The 21,405-nt window shown below is 42.0% G+C and overlaps 1 protein-coding gene across 2 annotated transcripts; it reads right to left on the bottom strand.

The window, feature by feature from the left end:
* Nucleotides 1–349: 349 nt before the first annotated feature.
* Nucleotides 350–19,490, bottom strand: rnps1 (RNA binding protein S1, serine-rich domain). Of its 2 annotated transcripts, none has more exons than XM_060840667.1 (7): nucleotides 19,024–19,397; nucleotides 10,979–11,134; nucleotides 7,946–8,125; nucleotides 3,122–3,224; nucleotides 1,730–1,883; nucleotides 762–903; nucleotides 350–604 (listed from the first exon to the last, which is right to left on the bottom strand). In XM_060840667.1, the coding sequence occupies exons 1-7, from the start codon at nucleotides 19,026–19,028 to the stop codon at nucleotides 499–501; spliced, it is 846 nt and encodes a 281-aa protein (XP_060696650.1). In that variant the 5' UTR covers nucleotides 19,029–19,397; the 3' UTR covers nucleotides 350–498. The 2 variants fall into 2 exon arrangements, with proteins under 2 accessions (XP_060696650.1, XP_060696651.1); XM_060840668.1 differs by lacking the exon at nucleotides 19,024–19,397 and adding an exon at nucleotides 19,409–19,490 and having other exon boundaries at nucleotides 351–604.
* Nucleotides 19,491–21,405: the final 1,915 nt, after the last annotated feature.

Below are 21,405 nucleotides of genomic sequence, written 5' to 3'. Positions count from 1 at the left end.
GAATCCAAACATTATTTCTCTGTTCATTTTCTACTTGGATTGCGTGAATGAAGCAAAGCTTAACCAGTCCCATGTTAGAGCAAATCATGAGTACCACCTCCTTCATCTCAACAACACTGCATTTGTTTGGAGGTCAGTCTAACAGGGATCTGCAATAGCAACCAAGACTCCAGGTGCTGTCTTGATGTCCATTATAATTTGATGACTGGATCGTGTTCCGTATTTGCCTTCATTTAACACATGGACATTCTCACAGTCCTGGGTTATACCCTTCCATCCCCATCCTACCCCAAACACAGCACATATTATGTGCAAACATTTAAAATACAGATTTTCTCCCTACACCCTCCCACCCACCCACTTAATTACAGAACTTAAGTAAAACACAACCTGAACAGAGTTAAGAGATGGGGAAAATTCACTAAATTTCCAAAGTACGTTTGAGCCTCCATTTCAAGATTTATCTTACAAACAGAAGCCCCAGAGAATTTACAGTCTTTATCGTGAGGAGTTGGAGCTGGATCTGCTACGGTGACGCCGGCGTCCTGGTGATCGTGACCGAGACCTTCTGCGGACTGGTGACCGTCTGCGAGGCGAGCGGGACCTGTGTCACAAGACAAGCATTAAGTCAGCTCTCTGTCTCCACGTGGCAACGCATTCCCAGGCCAAAAATATTATGCACCATTCTAAAGCTTGACATCAATGGGCCACATGTTTAAAAATTACGCATACACCAGAGAAAACCTAATCCTATAACTAACCTTCTCCTCATTCGTGGGGGAGTTCTACGCCACATGGGAGGAGGTGGTGGCATTCTACGTGGAGGCGTCATTCGTCGAGGCAAAGGTCTGGGCCGAGGAGCCAACACGGCAGTCGCTGTTACTTCCTGACCATCGATCTGACCTACACAAAACAAACTGGGTAAAATGCAAGACGACAAGAGTCTTCAGCAGAACCAATGCATTTGCAAAACATGCCACACATCAAAGTTCCCTCTAAGCTGCCCTGAGGTGTGCCAATGCATTGATTTCTAGTTTTGGAAGTCAATATGTACTCCGACCTCAGAGGTCTGCTCAATGGAAAACAAAATTTAGATGGTGTACGGCTACAGCACCATATCAGGTGAGAAAATAAATCTACTAATCATTCACAATAAACAAGAGCAAAACAATGGCCAGGGCAGTGGCAAGAATTCCTGTTCCTATCTGAAAAGTGCTGTAGGATTTTTGTCTCTACCTTATCAGGCAACCAGGACTTTGGTTCCAGTACAGCATATCCCCACTCCCAACAACAGAACATTGCTAGGCTGGGAAAATCAGCTCAAGGTCTGGATTCAGGCTTGACCTGCCAGTTTCCCATTCACTCAGCAAAGCCAACAAACTCATGTCAAACCAAATTGTGAGCAGACAGCAAGCAAAATATGCATCTGCTCTCATCCTGAAGGCTGTGGATCGAAGAAACTGAATAATCATTCAAAAATTAAAATTCTCTATAAATACTGTCATCATAATACCATTTCCCAAGGATGTTGTCCCCATGTGCTCAAGACAATTAAAAATACTCTAATTTTGCTGTACAAGAGAATTTACAGCATGAAATAAAGTATAATAGTAATTAGCCATTTTACTGATGATTTTGGTCTGTCTGTATTCTGCTGAATGTTGACTGACTGTCTATCACTCATATTAAAGTCACACGATGGGAGTTTTGTCTCTAAATTAGCTGTTACCTCCATCCATATGCTTCAGAGCCTTCTCTGTATCATCTGGGTTCTCAAACTCCACGTAGGCATAACCTTTGGACAAGTGAGGGTGGAAGCGGTCTAGTGGCATATCGATCAGTTTGATCTTCCCGTATGTAGAGAAGATCTCCATGATGTGCTCCTGTTGCCAAAGAAAGAGCATCAGTCACAGCTTGCAGCGTTAGAATACCCAAAAGTTCTGAACAGAACGTTCATTCAGCCCACTCCAAAACACATGGGAGCTTCTTTTAATTCACAGGTGCAAAGTGGGTATCACTGGCTGACCCAGCATTTATCGTCATCCCTAATTACCCTGCAGACCGCTACCCTGAGCTACCTTGGTGAACCACTGATGTCCCTGTGGTGTAAGGACACACATGGCTGTAAGAAAAGGAACTCCAGGATTTTGACCTAATGACAGTGACACAGTTCCAGTTTTAATGTATTAAAACATTCCAAGAATTTCAGATAAATGATATACAATGAAGCATGACACCAAATTACATGGAAATGTTAAGGCAAATGAGCAAAAGCTTTATCAATTTTAAGAAGCATTTTAAAGGGTATAGAGAGAGGTGAGGTGGTTTAAAGAGAGAATGCCAACGTTTAAAGCTAAGAAGTTAAATGGAATAATTAAAATCAGAATTAGAGTGCAGATATTTTGCAGGATTGTAAATTACAGCAGTAGGGAGGGAGGATTTGAGCTATAGGGGGCGGCTGAACAGGCTGGGGCTGTTTTCCCTGGAGCGTCCTAGGCTGAGGGGTGACCTTATAGAAGTTTACAAAATCATGAGGGCCATGGATAGGATAAATAGACAAAGTCTTTTCCCTGGGGTGGGAAAGTCCAGAACTAGAGGGCATAGGATTAGGATGAGAGGGGAAAGATATAAAAGAGACCTAAGGGGCAACTTTGTCATACAGAGGGTGTTAAGTGTATGGAATGAGCTGCCAGAGGATATGGTGGAGACTAGTACAATGGCAACAGTTAAAAGGAATTTGAATGGGTATATGAATAGGGAGGGTTTGGAGGGTTACAGTCTGGGTGCTGGCAGGTTGGGATATCTGGTCGGCATGGACAGGTTGGACCGAAGGGTCTGTTTGCGTGCTATACATCTCTTGACAAGTGTTAAAGCTTTTAGAAGTCAGTGACTAGCTAAAATCCTTCTGTTTGGGAGAGGAAGAAACTAATTCCTGAAACTGTCAATGCCAATAACAAAAACCATGCAAGCAGAAAATTTTGACAGAAAAAGCATTTCCACCCAAGTCACCCTGCAGTGTGTGGGCTAGAGCTACAGTGTCCTGGTGCCATCTGCCCAAAAACCCCAACAGTTCCATTAATCTGGGGCTGCAGCTCACCTCCACCTTAGGTAAAACCATTACCTTGGTCACATTCTTTGTCAGCCTGCCAATGTGCACTTTCGTTGGCCTGGGAGTTGGACTTCTTTTCTTTCTTTCCTTGTCATCTCGTTTTGGTGATTTAGATCTGTCAATGCAACAAACAACAGCTTATACATATGGAGCAGATCACTGCTTACTACAAACAGATTGCATGTGCACATCTCTGAGAGTGAATGATGTTGGAGAAAATGTATTCAAAGTTCAAAAGAATTATCCCACCTGCAATAAAGGGATCTTGGAGTGATCTATGCTTTGGTTGCAAATTTGATTAGAATTCCCAACATTTCACCAAGGAACATTTACAATTTCAAGCTAAAAGTGTCCCAAATGGAATATTTCCTAGGTGGGTCAAGCAACACAAAGCTCTGATCCATTACTATGGCATTTCACATTACTTCCATACTGCCCAATCCCAGAGCTGAAGAGGAGTCACACCTGACTCAAAACGTCAACTACTTCTCTTTCCACAGATACTGCCAGAGCTGTTCAGCTTCCCCAGCATCCAGTATTTCAGATTTCCAGCACTACAGTATTGTTTTTACACTGGACAATCCAAAGTCTGCCTCCTCTACCACCCAAAAGCTCATAAACCCCCCTCCTCACCCATTTTCTAAAACCATTGTAATCACCTTTGCATCCAACTCAATGAAGCTGTGAAAGAGACAGAGCCACTAGGGTGACACAGCGCTCTATATGAAAATATATAAACACAATAACAAACTGAAGAAACCATATTTCACACGAATGCCTTTTAGTTCCCTGCAAGTTGCCCATTGGACAGGCTATTCCTCAATCTATTAAGTTTGTAAAGTTGCCAGGTGATTATGAGGTCCAGGGTCAGGACTGCAATCCTGACAGCTCTCCCATACTGACCACTAACAAAATATGGGCTACTAGAGATCACAGCAGCAACAAGCTGGTGCCTGCCCACCATTTGCAGCATCTTAAGGCAGTGACTCACTACCAGCCTTTCAAGGGCAATTAAAAACAGGGTTGCCAGCAATGCTCATATCTCATCAACAAGTAAACCAAAGGACGAAAAGACTGAAAGGCAGAAATAGATGGTAATGAGTCAAGAGAAGAAACAAAAGGTGGGTATACAGTCAGTGAAAATGAGAACAGTAAAACCATCCAAAGAAAATGAGTTAGTGTTTACCAGAGATGAGATATTTCTGTCATTTAGGGGATTTGCAACTTGCATAGATCTCTGAAATCCACCAGTTTAAATATTCACTCTAACATTCCTACCAAGATTTTCTTTGAAATTTCAGCATTGCAGCAAGAGTGGGAACTGCAAAGCTGTGACTGGAGAAACAGCCAATGTGGGAACATCAGAGCCGTTCCTGCAATCTCAGATCCTGTCTCTCACAAACTCCACATACAATGCTCCACTTTCTCCAATGATAGGTTCACATTGTTCTCATCTTTGCTGCCTCTCGAGAGAAGAGCGTGAGATTGGAGTAGCAGTCAGGGTTGGGTTGGCATTTAGCACTGTGGTAGTATTCCTCAACATGATAAAGGGCATTCTTAATTTGAAGATAGGACTTCATCTCCGCAGAGACTGTGCAGTGGTCACTCAGATGTATCTGCTATAGGCAGATGGTAAGGATGATGTCAAGGACATTTTTCTGTCAGCTGACAGAGACTCAGTCTTGCAGCGATTTCCTTTTTGACTCAGCCAACCCAATCAGTAATGTTGGTACTGAGTCACCTTTAGCGACAGGCAATGTAGTCTCTCACGCAGAGTATATTCTGTGCCCCACCACTGACAATGCTTCCTCCAAGTATTAAACATGGAGGAGAACCAACCTTTTTTGGTTTCTTTTGGTTGAGGAGTCGCAGGTTTCCTTAGCCACATTTCACCTAATGCTATGAGAGTTGATGGAATCCAGCAATTATCCCCACCTGTATGCCACTTGGTACAGAAGATGTTTTCCACTATCAGGACATGCCTAGTGACGGTGGCACTGTCTGCAACATTGCCTGGAAGGTATGATTCCATGAGAATGACTATGTCAGGCTGTTGATAGTCTAATCTGTGATACATTTCCTCCAAATCTGGTTAGTAAAGAGAACTTAATAGTGTCAAAAGGGTAGGCCCTCCTTTCTTATTTCTAGTGTCTGGGTCAATGTCAAGAAAGCATTTGTAGGAGTGACTACTGTATAGTCGTTGCGGAGATGAAGTCCTACCTTCAAATTAAGGATGCCCTCTATCATGTTGAGTAATACTACCACAGTGCTAAATGGCCCAGTTTTTCAAACAGGAATCGCTGGTAACAGATTTTGTAACAGTTACAAAAATGTAAACTAGAAGCAGAAGTTGACCATTTTACCATTTAATTAGATCATGGCTAATTTGTTTGTTTCCTGAACAAGGACTTATGCCTGAAACGTCAATTCTCCTGCTCCTTGGATGCTGCCTGACCTGCTGCGCTTTTCCAGCAACACATTTTTCAGCTAATTTGTTTGTGTTTCAAGTTACTCATTCCTATCTACTCTGGATAACCTTTGATCCCCTTGCCTCATGAAAAGCTACCGCCAGGTCAAAAACATTCAACGACCCTGCTACAACCACCCTGAGAGATTTCAAAGTCGGACACCAACAGAGAAAATATGTTTTATATTTGTTTTAAGACAACACCTAACTTTAATGCAGTGTCCCCAAGTTTTAGACTTAACCACCAAAGGAAACATGCTTTCTGCATCCACTTTGTCAAGTCCATTCAGGATTTTATGTACTTCATTCAACCCTCCCGATGGGAGACTGGTGAGCAAGGTTAGGTCTCATGGAATACAGGGAGAACTAGCCATTTGGATACAGAACTGGCTCCAAGTTAGAAGACAGAGGGTGGTGGTGGTGAAGAGTTGTTTTTCAGACTGGAGGCCTGTGACCAGTGGAGTGCCACAAGGATTGGTGCTGGGTCCTCTACTTTTCATCATTTATATAAATGATTTGGATGTGAGCATAAGAGGTTTAGTTAGTAAGTTTGCTAATGACACCAAAATTGGAGGTGTAGTGGACAGTGAAGAGGGTTACCTCAGATTACAACAGGATCTGGACCAGATGGACCAACAGGCTGAGGAGTGACAGGTGGAGTTTAATTTAGATAAATGTGAGGTGCTGCATTTTGGGAAAGCAAATCTTAGCAGGACTTATACACTTAATGGTAAGGGTGTTGCTGAACAAAGAGACCTTGGAGTGCAGGTTCATAGCTCCTTGAAAGTGGAGTCGCAGGTAGATAGGATGGTGAAGGCAGCGTTTGGTACGCTTTCCTTTATTGGTCAGAGTATTGAGTACAGGAGTTGGGAGGTCATGTGGCAGCTGTAAAGGACATTAGTTAGGTCACTGTTGGAATATTGTGTTCAATTCTGGTCTCCTTCCTATCGGAAAGATGTTGTGAAACTTGAAAGGGTTCAGCGAAGATGTTGCCAGTGTTGGAGGATTTGAGCTATCGGGAGGGGTTGAATAGGCTGGAGCTGTTTTCCCTGGAGCGACGGAGGTTGAGGGGTGACCTTAGAGATGTTTATAAAATCATGAGGGACCGATAGGATAAATAGACAAAGTATTTTCCCTGGGGTGGGGGAGTCCAGAACTAGAGGGTATTGGTTTAGGGTGAGGGGAAATATGTAAAAGAGACTTAAGGGGCAATGTTTTCACTCAGAGGGTGGTACATGTATGGAATGAACTGCCAGAGGAAGTGGTGGAGGCTAGTACAATTTCAACATTTAAAGGGTTTGGAGGGAGATGGACCGGGTACTGGCAGGTGGGACTAGATTGGGTTGGGATATCTGGTCAGCATGGATGGGTTGGACTGAAGGGTTTGTTTCCGTGCTGAACATCTCTATGACTTGTTCTTTTAAATTCCAACGAAAACGAACCTAGCCTGTCCAATTTATCTTCATAAGACAACTTCTCATTCCAGGTGTCAATCTAGTAAACCATTTCAGAATCTCCTTCAAAGCACTTCCATACACTTTGGCAATTGCTGTGTTTCTTTACAGCAATCAGTATCACAGCTTTGCCTTTTTATCATTTCAATCTCTCCCATCTTCCACCTTTATCTCAGCCCTTTTGTTTTTCTTCTTTTACCTCTGTCCTTTAGACAGCATATACTCTTCACATTTTGACACTTCTGAGAAGTTTTGAAGAGTCATATCTAGGTGAACTGTTAATTGTGTTTGTCTCTCTCTCTCTCCAGAGATACTGCTATTTTCAGCACTATCCAGCACCATGCAGTATTTTGCTTTAAAAGTAAACGTTATTGGTGTACAGCTAGAATAACAGAGGCACACATTGCAAAATAACACCAGGGTTTTTTCTTTCATGGACATGAGTGAACCAGTAATACAAAAGCAAAATACTGCAGATGCTGAAAAAGGTGAATTCCACAAATACTCACCTGCTCTGACAGCACACGCAGAGAAAAAGTTAATCATTCAGGGTAATAACCCTGACACCACAGATGTTTTCAGATCTGAGTATTTCCAATGTTTTCTACTTGTATTACGAGTGAACAGCTGGGATTTTATAACAAACTAACAAGCTACACAGTCACTTATTAAAACCAGCTTATTACTGGTAGATCTTTTTGAAAAACTGAACTCAAGTTCTCAAACAGGAGTGAGATTTGAACTGACAATCACTGCATTATTGATTCAGAAGTTTAGTTCCTGCCTAACCAAGGGGCAGAGTGAAACACAAAATCTAATCAAAATTGCTTCTCTGAGTCAAAGATAATTATTGACAAAGGAGTTTCACTGAATTGTTTGCAACAGTTTATTTGCAAATGTTTTTACTGAACTCACTTTGAACGAGTGCGCCTCCTGTTGGTATGCCTGCGTCGGGACGGACTTGGAGATCCAGAGGAAGTACTGGAACTGGAGCTACGAGAACTGCTAGAACTTCCAGAGCGACTAGAGGCAGAGGATGAGCTCGATCCACTGCTGGAGGCAGAGGTAGAACTGGATCCCGAACTGGAGCTGGAGCTAGAAATGTGAGAGTTACCAAGGGAGAAAAAGGGAGATGTATCAACAGACAGCAGACAAGGTTAGGATTCAAGCTAATCTATGTCCTTGACAATACCACAAAAGGAGTATTACTTTTGCAGATGCAGAGCTCAACTTTCAGATCTTAGCCTCATGCACTGTCCTCTACTCAATGCTCCAAGCATACAGTTTAAAAGCAAGACTTAAATAGTGGCTTCACTCTGCTGCATACTAGAAAACAAAGAACATCACTGGAGCAATCTCCGTACAATTTTATTGTCAATGACAGCATTCCTGCTTCAACACATTGCGTGGGTGAAGCTCCAAAGAACTCCAGCTCCAAAGGTTTATCAGACTGTGTACTACATTAGCTGATTTCAGCTGAAAAAGGATGGAATAGAATCCTTACATGTTTCCTCCCTTAAGGCAGTGGTGCTAACCCAAACAATAATTCCTCAAACACTGCCTTGGCTGTGTTCCACAATAAGAATTGGGCTCATGCTATAATAGATTTGGATTGACTTTTATTTTTGTTAGCACTTTCATCTGACCAGTGTGAAAAAGGAATTTATACTTAAATCACACCAAAAGCCCAAAGCTCTGCATACAATGAACTTCCTACTAGTAGTCACTGTTGTTTGGTAGGTAATGTCATTCCATACAAATTGAGGGCATTACAAAATAATTAATTTTTTTCTTAATACAAACTGAAAAAGTGAGAGATAATTCATTTGGGTGGGCTAACAAGGCAGGGTATTAAGGATGACATTAAAAGTTGTAAGAATTAACAAATCACAGCAACAATTATCACCAAATTTCTTTGCTAAAGTCCCTGGTTTCATCAAAGGAAGATTACTTAATTATCAAAGAACTTACACTATGCCTGCACAAAGACTAGACTATTTAGTAGTCATCTGAAGCACTAATTTGCAAAGAAATTTACAGACTGTCACTGTATTTACTAAGATCTTGTATTCTAGTTACGAATTTTCTGCTAGGAATGAACTTCAGCATAACAGTAATTTTTGCCAGTCAGATGCATTTGTCACAATTTTCATATCTGTGGCCCACCTAGGCAGTGATGTGTCCATGAGCAGAACCTTTTAACAATGCAGTACCCAATTAGCACAAGTCTGGAGCATCTGCGCAAATTATTCACTCAAGTCATTGAGCATGCACTGAATTCTCAGCTCCCACGCCAAACACACTAGAACAACCAGTTCTCAATATTGTTAATTAACATTATTTTCTGCAAGAGAACATTTATCCACTAAAGGATTTTTTTCATTTAAAAACGCAGGATTTAGCATTTTGGTGGACATGCACCTTGATGCTATTTCCCACACTTGAACCTGCCATAAGAAAAATAATTAATCACATAGGTCCCAAATTGGTACGAGGGCTTATTTGATATGAATAGCTGCCCAGAGCTGAAAATGTGTTGCTGGTTAAAGCACAGCAGGTTAGGCAGCATCCAAGGAACAGGAAATTCGACGTTTCGGGCCAGAGCTCTTCATCAGGAATGAGGAGAGGGTGCCAGGCAGGCTAAGATAAAAGGTAGGGAGGGGCGATGGAGATGTGATAGGTGGAAGGAGGTCAAGGTGAGGGTGATAGGCCGGAGTGGGGTGGGGGCGGAGAGGTCAGGAAGAGGATTGCAGGTTAGGAGGGCGGTGCTGAGTTCAAGGGAATCGACTGAGACAAGGTGGGGGGAGGGGAAATGAGGAAACTGGAGAAATCCGAGTTCATCCCTTGTGGCTGGAGGGTTCCCAGGCGGAAGATGAGGCGCTCTTCCTCCAACCGTCATGTTGTTATGTTCTGGCGATGGAGGAGTCCAAGAACCTGCATGTCTTCGGTGGAGTGGGAGGGAGAGTTCAAGTATTGAGCCACGGGGTGGTTGGGTTGGTTGGTTTGGGCATCCTAGAGGTGTTCCCTGAAGCGTTCTGCAAGTAGGCGGCCTGTCTCCCCAATATAGAGGAGGCCACATCGGGTGCAGCGGATGCAATAGATGATGTGTGTGGAGGTGCAGGTGAATTTGTGGCGGATATGGAAGGATCCCTTGGGGCCTTGAAGAGAAGTAAGGGAGGAGGTGTGGCGCAAGTTTTGCATTTCCTGTAGTTGCAGGGGAAGGTGCCAGGAGTGGAGGTTGGGTTGGTGGGGGGTGTGGACCTGACGAGGGAGTCACGAAGGGAGTGGTCTTTGCGGAATGCTGATAGGGGAGGGGAGGGAAATATATCCCTGGTGGTGGGGCGCTGATAGGGGAGGGGAGGGAAATATATCTGCTGATAGGGGAGGGGAACACATCTGGGATGCCCGAACCAACCAACCCAACCAACCTGTGGCTCAACACTTTAACTCTCTCTCCCACTCCACCAAGGACACGCAGGTCCTTGGACTCCTCCATCGCCAGAACATAACAACACGACGGTTGGAGGAAGAGCTCCTCATCTTCCACCTGGGAACCCTCCAGCCACAAGGGATGAACTCGGATTTCTCCAGTTTCCTCATTTCCCCTCCCCCCACCTTGTCTCAGTCGATTCCCTTGAACTCAGCACCGCCCTAACCTGCAATCCTCTTCCTGACCTCTCCACCCCCACCTTGACCTCCTTCCACCTATCACATCTCCATCGCCCCTCCCCCAAGTCCCTCCTCCCTACCTTTTATCTTAGCCTGCCTGGCACCCTCTCCTCATTCCTGATGAAGGGCTCTGGCCCGAAACGTCGAATTTCCTATTCCTTGGATGCTGCCTAACCTGCTGTGCTTTAACCAGCAACACATTTTCAGCTGTGATCTCCAGCATCTGCAGACCTCACTTTTTACATGAATAGCTGCCCAGCCCATTTACTCTCGCGGTACCTAGTGCTGCTGCTCCCAGTTGAGGCACTTCTCCTTTTGCGGGTCTTATCACGACCTCGTTCTTTCTCACTTGACTCCTTGATACTAGATTTTTCCTTGGTCCTGTCTTTGGATTTTTCTTGAGTGTGTTCTTTACGCTTGGTCGGCGACGGAGCCCTGTTGGAAAGGTATTATCAAAAGTTACTGAGTAAAAGAAAGTAAGGAACTGCCAACAACTAAGCCCAAGCAAATGGTGTCTGTGGTAGAAAGAACCCATAAGCCTGCATGGAGAGGGGCAAAGGACCTTATATGATCTGAAATTAGACCAGGCTGTATAAAAACAACAACTTCAGAATCAAAGAGGAATTAACATTTCAGGCAAGCTTTTTAGTTGCTGACTGACCTATGAATGTTTAGCATTTTTGATCTTTGCAATACAAAGGAATAAAAAGTACACTCACCTCAACTTTGTTTTTAATTTGACTGTAGTTAGTCTGTACCTCAACTCTATTTATGTACTGTATTAATAATTAGGAAGTTGGAATAACATATGTCAACAAAGTATCAAATGACTCAGAGCCCAACAACACAGCGTTCAATAATTGCATATACTGAGAGCTCACAAGGTGCCCCACAAGTCTCAGAAATCTGATACAAATACAATCAGACATAACCACATAACAAACCAAGTGTTACCAACACAGATTTCAGGTTGAGCTTGATTGTGTTTGCACAACTACCACCTGCAGAGGCAGGATAACAATTCGGATATGCTCTGCAGGTACACTGCAGGCCCAAGTACTGGCCAAAGACACATGTTTCAGAACTTCGCTCAAAGAATGGAATAATTAAGAAGGATTAATAATAGGATCTGCTGCCCATTTATTTTTATTCGGCCAGATATACCAAACCTGATTTGTTTCCACAGCAACAGTGGTTTCTTCAACTATATAAAAAAACTGCAGATGTTACAAGTTTCAAACAAAAAGAAAGTGCTGGAAAAACTTAGGTTACATTAATGGCGTTTTCCCTTTCTGCACAGATGTGCTATTTCGAGTACTTTGATTTTAATTGCCTCCTGTAAACTTGGCCCAAGCTGACTTTCACCATCCCTGTAAATCTGAGATTGTATTGCATGTACAGCAATACACCTTAGTGTATCGAAAAATTCCTCACATCACCAATCTTGTATCTTTTCTTGTGCTCTATGTATTTGAAAATCCCAAACCAATTTCACCATTTGCATTCTAGTTGCTCTCCTGTGAACGACAATGAGTGCACCTCTAAAGCATTGTTCACATTTCCTTTAATCTGTAAGATTTGTGCCAGATGAAATGAGATTTTTATGGTGTTGCACAATATCACCTGCGCACATTTAACATCAGACAATAGTGGGAACAAAACCAGGAGACATCCTCAATGAAGCAGAAAAAGCTTGAAAACTGACAACAAATAAAAGTACAAAAAGCTTGTCTGGCCTTGAGGCCATGCTTCACCACTCAGTAAGGTTATATCTAAGTTCTACATCAACTTTACTGCTCCAGAACCACACTGTATTTACATCTCATTTTTTGGCAGCTTACTGGCAGATTATCTATTTAATAAAGAGATATCAAGTGATTCATTGCTATCATTTGATCAATAAACAGAATGCTCACCTTAACCTAAATATTTGCAATGATCAAACTAATTCAGAATCCATGGTGAGTTCTTCTCAAAAAAAAACAAAATACTGCAGATGCTGGGAATCAGAAACAAAATCAAAAACTAATGGAAAAACTCATCAGGTCTGGCAGCATCTGTGGAGAGAAAGTAGATTAATGTTTTGAGACCAGTGATCCTTCAGAACCAGCAGACCTGTTGAGTTTTTCCAGCAATTTGATTCTGATCAAGTTATGGAATAATAGAGATGTACAGCACAGAAGCAGACTCTTTGGTCCAACTCGTCCATGTCGACCAGATATCCTAAATTAATCTGGTCCCATTTGCCAGCACTTGGCCCCTATCCCTCTAAACCCTTCTTATTCATAAACCCATCCAAATGTCTTTTAAATGTTGTAATCATATCGCCCTCCACATGTACTCGAGCAGCACATTCCATAGACACATCACTCTCTGCATGAAAAAGTTGCACCTTGGGTCCCCTTTAAATCTTTCCCATCTCACCTTAAACCTATGAGGAGAAAGTGAGGTCTGCAGATGCTGGAGATTCGAGGAGAAAGTGAGGTCTGCAGACCTATGCCCTCTAGTTCTGGACTCTCCCACCTTAAAAAAAAGACCCTGGCTATTTACCCTATTAATGCCCCTCATGACTTTATAAACCTCTATAAGGTCACCCCTCAGTCTCCAGGGAAAACAGCACAAGCCTATTCAGCCTCTCTCTATAGCTCAAACCCTGGCAACATCCTTGTAAATCTTTTCTGAACTCTAAGTTTCACAATATCCACCTGAAAGGAGGGAGACCAGAACTGCATGCAGTATTCCAAAAGTGGCCTAACCAATAGCCTGAACAGCCACAACGTGACCTCCCAACTCCTATACTTGATGCATCGACCAATAAAGAAAAGCATATCAAATCCCACCTTCACTATCCTATCTACCTGCAACTCCACTTTCAAGGAACTATGAACCAAGGTCTCTTTGTTCAGTAACACTCCCCAGAATCTTACCATTAAATGTATACATCATGCCCCAATTTGCCTTTCCAAAATGCAGCACCTCACCTTATTCTAAATTAAACTTCATCTGCCACTCCTCGGCCCACTGGCCCATCTGATCAAGATCCCATTGTACTCTAAGGTAACCTTCTTCACTGTGCACTGCACCTCCAATTTTGATGTCAATTGCAAACTTCCTAACTATACCTCCTATGTTCACATCCAAATCATTTTATATAAATTGACGAAAAGCAGTGGACTTGGCACCAATCCTTGTGGCACTCCACTGGTCACAAGCCTCCAGTCCGAAAGTCAACTCTCCACCATCACCCTCTGTCTTCTACCTTTGAGCCAGTTCTGTATCCAAATGACTAGTTCTCCTTGTATTCTATGTGATCTAACATTGCCAACCAGTCTACCATGATGAACATTTTTGAAAGCCTTACTGATATCCATATAGATCAGGTCCACCACTCTGTCCTGATCAATCTTTGTTACCTCATCAAAAATCTCAATCAAGTTTTTCAGACATGATCTTCCACGCACAAACCATGCTGACTATCCGTAATCAGTCCTTGCCTTTTGAAATACATGTAAATCCTGGCCCTCAGGAATCCCTCTAACAACATGCCCACCACTGATGTCTAGCTCACCAGTCTATAGGTCCCTGGCTTTTCCTTACCACCTTTCTTAAACATGGGCACCAGGTTAGCCAATCTCCAGTCTTCAGGCACCTCACCTGTGACTATTGATGATACAAATATTTCAACAGGGGCCCAACAATTAATTCTCTACCTTCACAAAATGTTGTAGAGTACATCTGATCAGGTCCTGAGGATTTATCAACCCTTAAGCATTTTAATACATCCAACACTATTTCCTCTGTAATATGGAAATTTTTCAAGATGTCACCATCTATTTCCCCACATTTTATAACTTCCATGTCCTCCTCCACAGTAAGCACTGATGCAAAATACTTGTTTAGTACCGCCCCCATCTCCTGAGGTTCCACACAAACACTGCCTTGCTGATCTTTGAGTTCTTGTAGTTTCTGACCTATCAGCTGCCAAGGCTCTCCCAGCATGGTGTGAATGTGTCCTGTTCCATCATAATCTGCTCCTGTTGTTACTGCAAAACCACCCAACTGATAACCACTGTGTATTTCACAAAATTGAAATGGCGAGAAGGGTTAAGAAAGTGGATACAGGCTAATCAAAGTTTTATGCATGCTTCCATTCCACACTAAGTAATCTAATCATCTAATCAGTGCAATGTCTGATAAGTGAACAAATTTATTTCAAGTTCCAATATGACTGTGCTCTTAGGCTCTAGATAATAGTACAATTGCACTGTCACGTCAACAATTTCTAAAAATTGTTCCTTTTTTGATTGCATTACTGACAAGGCTAACATTTACTGCCCATCCCTGATTGTTCTTGAGAAAGGGGTGGTAGAGAGCTGTCAGCCTTTTACCGACTCCAGTAAAGGAAAAAGTAACATAGCTCCAAGTGAGGATGATGTTCATTTTGGAGGGAAAATTGCAGATAATGGTGTTTCCAAGTGTCAGATGTCCCAGGTTTGGAAGATACTGTCAAACAAGTCTCAGTAAATTGTTAGAATGCATCTTATAGGTGAGAATGAGGTCAGTAGCAACAACAGTCCAAGTAGTCTGACCCAAGCAGATTATCTCAAGTGGCGATACAATGAAAAGTTAGGAAACTAATATCCTAAGTGGAAACGCTGCATTTTCAATAAAGAACTTTGAAACAACTTGCATTTATGTAGGACTTTTAAAATAATAAAACCCATGGCATTTCACAGGGACTACATAAAACAATTGTGACACCAAGACACGTACAGGCCTTTCTCTTATAGTGCACATTTCGTCAATGTGAATTCACCTTAACGTGATTGATGAATTGGGGAAAATGCTTCTACAGCTGGAATTTTTAAAAGTGTGTTGGCTGTAAAGCAACCACAGCACCGACACTAAGCACTGTTTCTAAAGCGGGATTTTTCTACTGCACGGAGTTGCACAAGAACACAACCATTGTGTTATTGAGTAACTGATTTTATTAATATATTAAGATGGACACGAAAAGATTTCATGCACTATTTTGAAGAACGTCAGAGGAATTGAACTTGGTGTCCAATCCAGTGTTTATCTCCCAATCAGTATCAGCAGAATAGATGATTTACCCTTTATCATTGTCATGTGTAACAGCATGCTGTGTGTAAATTAGTTGTTTTCTACAACAGCAAATACACTTCAAAAATGGAACTTCACAGCCTGCATATACAACATGCTAAAATTATGGAAGGTGGTTTTAAATTAAATTCAATACCATAAATCCACTAATGTCAATAACTCATACCTTCTCGGAAGTATATGAGTAAACACTATACTAAAGCATGTTTAGGCAGTCAAATCATTCACTCCTAATCATCCATAGAATTCCCACTGTGGAAACAGGCCATTCAGCCCAACAGGTCCACACCAACTCTCCAAAGAGCATCCGACTCATCCTCACTCCCTATCCTATCCCTACAACTCCGCGGCTCCCGTGGCTAATCCACTTGACCTGCACATCCTCAAACACTATTGTGTAACTTAGCATGGCCAATCCACTTAACCTGCACATCTTTGGAGTGCAGGGGGAAATCGGAGCACCCAGAGGAAATCCATGCAGAAATGGGGAGAATGCACAAACTCTATACAGACAGTCGCCCAAGGCTGGAATTGAACGTGGATCTCTGGCACCGTGATCCAGCAGTGCTAAACAATGAGCCACTGTGCTGCCACAGATTTGTAGGATCATTACAACAAAGAAGAAAACCATTCAGCTCACTGTAGGAGCACTCAGCCTCTAGTTTTGTATTGTTTTATCTTCAGATAATTAACTACACCTGCCTTTATCACATTCTTATGCAGAGCATTCCAGATCCTAACCAGCCTCTGCATAAAAATGTCTTTCGTGCTGCCTCGCTTTTCATCTTTAATCATTGGCTTGATTCTCTCACACACCACCAATGAGAAAGTTTCTACCTGCTCTGTCTATTTGCTCCCTTCCTGATTTTGAACATTACTACTGAATTGGTTCTCAACTTACTCTTAGGAGAACAGCCCCAATTTATCCACATAATTGAAGGTCCTCAGTGGAACTTTCATGGACCTTTCAATACCGTCTTTAATGCCTTCACATGCTTCCGAAAACGTGGTGCCCAGAATACACAATATTCAAGTTGAGTGCAAACCAGAGTTTTATAACAATTCATCAAAACATCCCTTAAGTACTCTATTACTCCATATAATGCAGGATCCTGTATGCTTTTTTCAACCTGCTCTGCCACTCTCAACTTATGCATATACACTCGCAGTTTTGATTCTGCTTTCCCTTTTAAGTATACTCTTATTTTCTGTGGCCCATCCTTATTTTTCTTACTAAAACATATCACTTTCCACTTGCCTCCAATAAATTTCATTTGTTACAAGTCTGCTCATTCCAATTTCCAATTTTTTGGTAACCATATATTTTGAAATTATGCCCTGTACCTCCAAGTATATTTGTTACTAATACAGCCAAGAAAAACAACTGCCCTAACATCGACTCTCCTAGAGAACCCACTATATAAGCTCCAATTTCAAGATTTCATCTAACTAAGCCAGTTTTGTATCCAAGCTGCTGCTATTAATTATACTCCATGGCCTTCAACTCTGCTGGCAAGTCTATTTTGTAACACTTTACCAAATATATGAAAGTCCATGCATGCCATAACAAATGCATTATTCTCATTAACTATCCGCCACCTGATCAAATCAATTTAAACAGGATATGCCTTCAACAAATCTTTGCTGGCTTTAATTAATTAATTCACTTTTCCAAGTGATTCATACTTTGGTCCAAGATTATCATTTTTAAAATGCTTTCCCAATACTGAGGTCAAAATGACTGGCTTGGAATTGCTGGGTTTATCCTGACATGATTTTTTTTTAATAAAGGTGCAAACACTGGCACTTCTCATTCCCTGCCATCACCTAAGAAAGTGGTTTGGAAGATTATGGTTTGTGCTTCCACAAGTTTTGGCCTGACTTCCCACAATATCCTTGGGTGCATCTCCTCCAGTCTTGGCAACTTAGCCAGTTTTGTCAATTTCTGGGACACAAATCATCTCATCTGCTCCCATATAGAAACATAAAAACATACAAAATAGAAACAAAGGTAAGCCATTCAGCCCTCGAGCCTGCTTTGCCATTCATTATGATAGCATGGCTGACAACTTTTGCCTACTAAGAAATCTTCCTTAGTAATGACCAGCGCAAATTATAGCATCTCAGTCTGGATGCATAAATCCTTCTTTTTGGTCTCAAAATAGGAATACTCTTGTTTATCATCCTTTCACTATTAATACGCTTTTGGATTGTCTTTAATGATAGCTGAAGTCTCTTCCCATTCTTTGTTTCCTTTTTAATTTCCCTCTCTGACCTTTCCAGTCAGCTTGAATTATCAACATAATATTTATCTCTCAGAACCTTCTACTATTTCAATTTCATGCCTTCATCATTGTCAGCCTTTAATATGCCAAAACACTTCTTGGCTGGCCTTCAAATTTATTCTTCACAAACTTGCCATCCAAAACTATGCTGCCCATTCCTTTATTGTGCTCAATGAAATACAGTGGCTCCCTGTCAACATCTTAAATTTTTTAACTTTTCATTTTCTGGGGAAGTCAATGGCCTATTTGCATTATCACTAGACTGTTAATCCAAAGACCGGGTTCAAATCCCTCCATTGTGGAGTCTATTGATAATTATGAATCCATTGTTGGTTGTCTGAAAAACCCATCTGGTTCACTAACAGCCTTTAGGGAAGGTACAGTCAGCCTTTATCTCACCTGGCCTACATGTGATTTGACACTTACAGCTCTCTGGGCAATAAATGCTGGCCTAACCAGCAACACAGTCATCACATGAATTAATAAAAAAACTTCTGATTTTCAAATCCCTCCAGGTCATCATCCCTTCAATCTTTTTAACCTCTCTAAACAAGATTTTGATAATTTGACCTAATATTTCCTTCTGTAACTATGTCATGTTTTGTTTTAAAATACTCCTTTGAAACACTTTCAGACTTTGTTACGTTAAAGACACTTTCCCCAAGTTGTCATTCTCTATCTCATTGTTTAGTAAGATAATTTGTTTATCCTAAAATCCCATTAGGGGATGTACTTCCAACTGTACCTCAAGTACATCCTCTTGACTGGCAGTTAATTACAGTAATGCAGAACTCGTCCTCCTCGTTAAGTTTTTCTTATTTTTGGTTTGTTCTTTGTCCTTTTCCATCGTTAATCTAAAATTTATGACGCTATATTCACTGACGCCTTATATAATTCCCTACTGACAGGACCCACCTCATTTCTTATTTCACCACATTCAAGGAGAGGTATTGGGAATGTTCAGGGATGTGTGGAAGCTGCCCCAGTGACCACTCGGTAAGAGGGGAAGACAGGAAACAGCTCCAACATGGCAAGTGGGCTACTTAGCGGGGATTCCCGGGGTCAGGTGTCAACCACAGGCCCAGACACTGCGCCCCAAGGATACAGCAGAGTTTCCCGGTCAATGAGATTCGTTCAACTAGGCCTCAGGCTCCGTTCTATACCGAGATTCCATTCTGTACAAAGGACCAATCATCCTTCTAAAATCGTCACACTGCAGTGAACGCAGGCCATCCCGAAAGCGGCGAGCCCATTCAAGGCGCCCCTTGGCCCCGATGGACACGGATTCTCGCCCACTCACATTCCGCTCTCGGTCCGCTCTCGCTTGGCGCTCCCAAGGCCGCAAACCGTCCCGCTCAGTCCGCGCCACCCATCGCACGCTGCGTCATGACGCAATCGCCCACAATACTGATAAGCACCACTTGAGGGAGTGAGAGAGCCTGTTGCACTGTCGGGAGGGCCTGGGTCAGGCTATGTGGTGAATCTGGGGGTCTTGGATGTTGGACAGGTATTTCCTGATCCTTTTCCAAGAATTTTATGGAATCCACCCAAGAGGGTAAAGCAAGGGTCTCAATTCAAATAAAAACCTAAAGAACTGCAGATGCTATAAGTCAGAAACAAAAACAAATTGCTGCAAAAGCTCAGCAATTGTGGAGAAAAATTGGAGGTAATGTTTTTTTGTAGATATTTTTATTGAAATTTAACATTTTTGCAAATTTACAAAAATAAACAAAACTCTCAAATACAAACATTGATGTACAATTAAATCATATATACAATAGTCATAATTTAACAAAGAAAAGAGAAAGAAACAAAACAAAAGAAAACAAAAAGAAAAAAGAAACGAAAAAAAAGAAAAAAAAACTCAACTTTCTACTAATCTAACCTATAACTAACCAGAGTGTATCCCTAAGTCTCTTACATGCTCGGAATGTATAAACATCAAATATAATAAAACCCGTATTCGCGCAGGATTCCTCTCCCAAGGGGCCCCGGAGCAGCCCGGTCTGAAATCTTCACTAAATAAAAGCCCTTGTTAGGATAGCCGAAATATCTGCATTTATATAATTCAAAAAGGGCTGCCATATTTTATAAAATAATTCAGTCTTTCGGTGCACCATATTTGTGAGGAAGTCAAGGGGGATATATTCCATAATTAATCTGTGCCAATTTGGAAGTCCAGGGGGGCCCTCAGCCACCCAGTTCACCAAAATATTTTTCCTTGCACAGAAAGAGAGAATAGAAAATAGTCTCTTCCCATGCATATCCAGAGATGAGAGGTTCGAAAAGCCCAAAAGGAGAGATACAGGGTCCACCCTAATTTCCGTTCCTAAAATTTCTGTCAGGGTATTTGCCACTTTAGTCCAGTATCTGCGGATTTTCTGACAAGTCCACAGACAATGTGCAAGAGTACCCACCTCTATTTTGCATTTGGGACACATTGGAGATGCTCCTGCCTTAAATTTTGCCAATCGAGCCGGAGCTATATGGGCCCTATGAAGTATCTTTAGTTGGATAGCCTGAGTTCTGTTACAGATAGCAATTCTTCTAGCATTTTCCCAAATGTCATTCCACACATCCTCAGAGATTTCTAGCCCCAAGTCCTGCTCCCATGTTTTAAGCAGGTCATCCATGTCTCCTGAGACTCCATCATGTAGCAAATGGTATATAGTACTAACGGAGGATGCCCCCGCTGGTCGTAAGACATTACGTTCTCTGTCTGATTTATAAAGACTATCTATTAATGTAGTCTTCCTCTGTATATAATCTCGAACTTGGAAGTATCGAAAGAGATCCCCATTAGGTATTCCGAATTTCAGACGCAGCTGCTCAAAGGACATCAGGATCCCATCTTTAAATAGGTCCCCTAAGCATGAGATGCCCCTGGATCTCCAGAGTTTAAAGGTGGCATCTGTAATCCCCGGTTGGAATCCCCATGCGCCTACTATTGATGCATGGGGGGATGTTTTATGTGAGTTACCCTCATTTTGCCGCATTATATTCCAGGCCTTAATTGTGTGTAATATTATGGGATTTTTACAGTGGTCTGTAATGATTTTCCTCTTATCTGAAAATAAAAGGTTAATAAGTGGGTATTTTACTTGGGAGGCTTCGATATCCAGCCAAATTGATTGTGGATCAGATGAAACCCAATCAGCTATGTAACTTAGTAGGGAGCTTAACTGATATTTCCTAAAGTCTGGAAAGTCCAGTTCTCCCCTTGCCTGTGGAAGCTGTAGCTTCTTCAGCTTAATAAGGGGCCGTCTATGGTTCCAAATAAAGGAGCCCAACCAGCCA

This window comes from Hemiscyllium ocellatum, chromosome 20, assembly GCF_020745735.1.
Source record: "Hemiscyllium ocellatum isolate sHemOce1 chromosome 20, sHemOce1.pat.X.cur, whole genome shotgun sequence".
NCBI lineage: Eukaryota > Metazoa > Chordata > Chondrichthyes > Orectolobiformes > Hemiscylliidae > Hemiscyllium > Hemiscyllium ocellatum.
This window is presented reverse-complemented; position numbering and strand designations above follow the sequence as displayed.

What these genes read in the sequence shown, in the direction of transcription:
- rnps1 (XM_060840667.1), bottom strand. An exon ending in AGGAGGCGCACTCGTTCAAA is followed by an intron (nt 3,225 to 7,945) that starts GTGAGTTCAGTA and finishes TTGCATTGACAG; the next exon opens with ATCTAAATCACCAAAACGAG. An exon ending in CCCCCACGAATGAGGAGAAG is followed by an intron (nt 605 to 761) that starts GTTAGTTATAGG and finishes CTTGTGACACAG; the next exon opens with GTCCCGCTCGCCTCGCAGAC.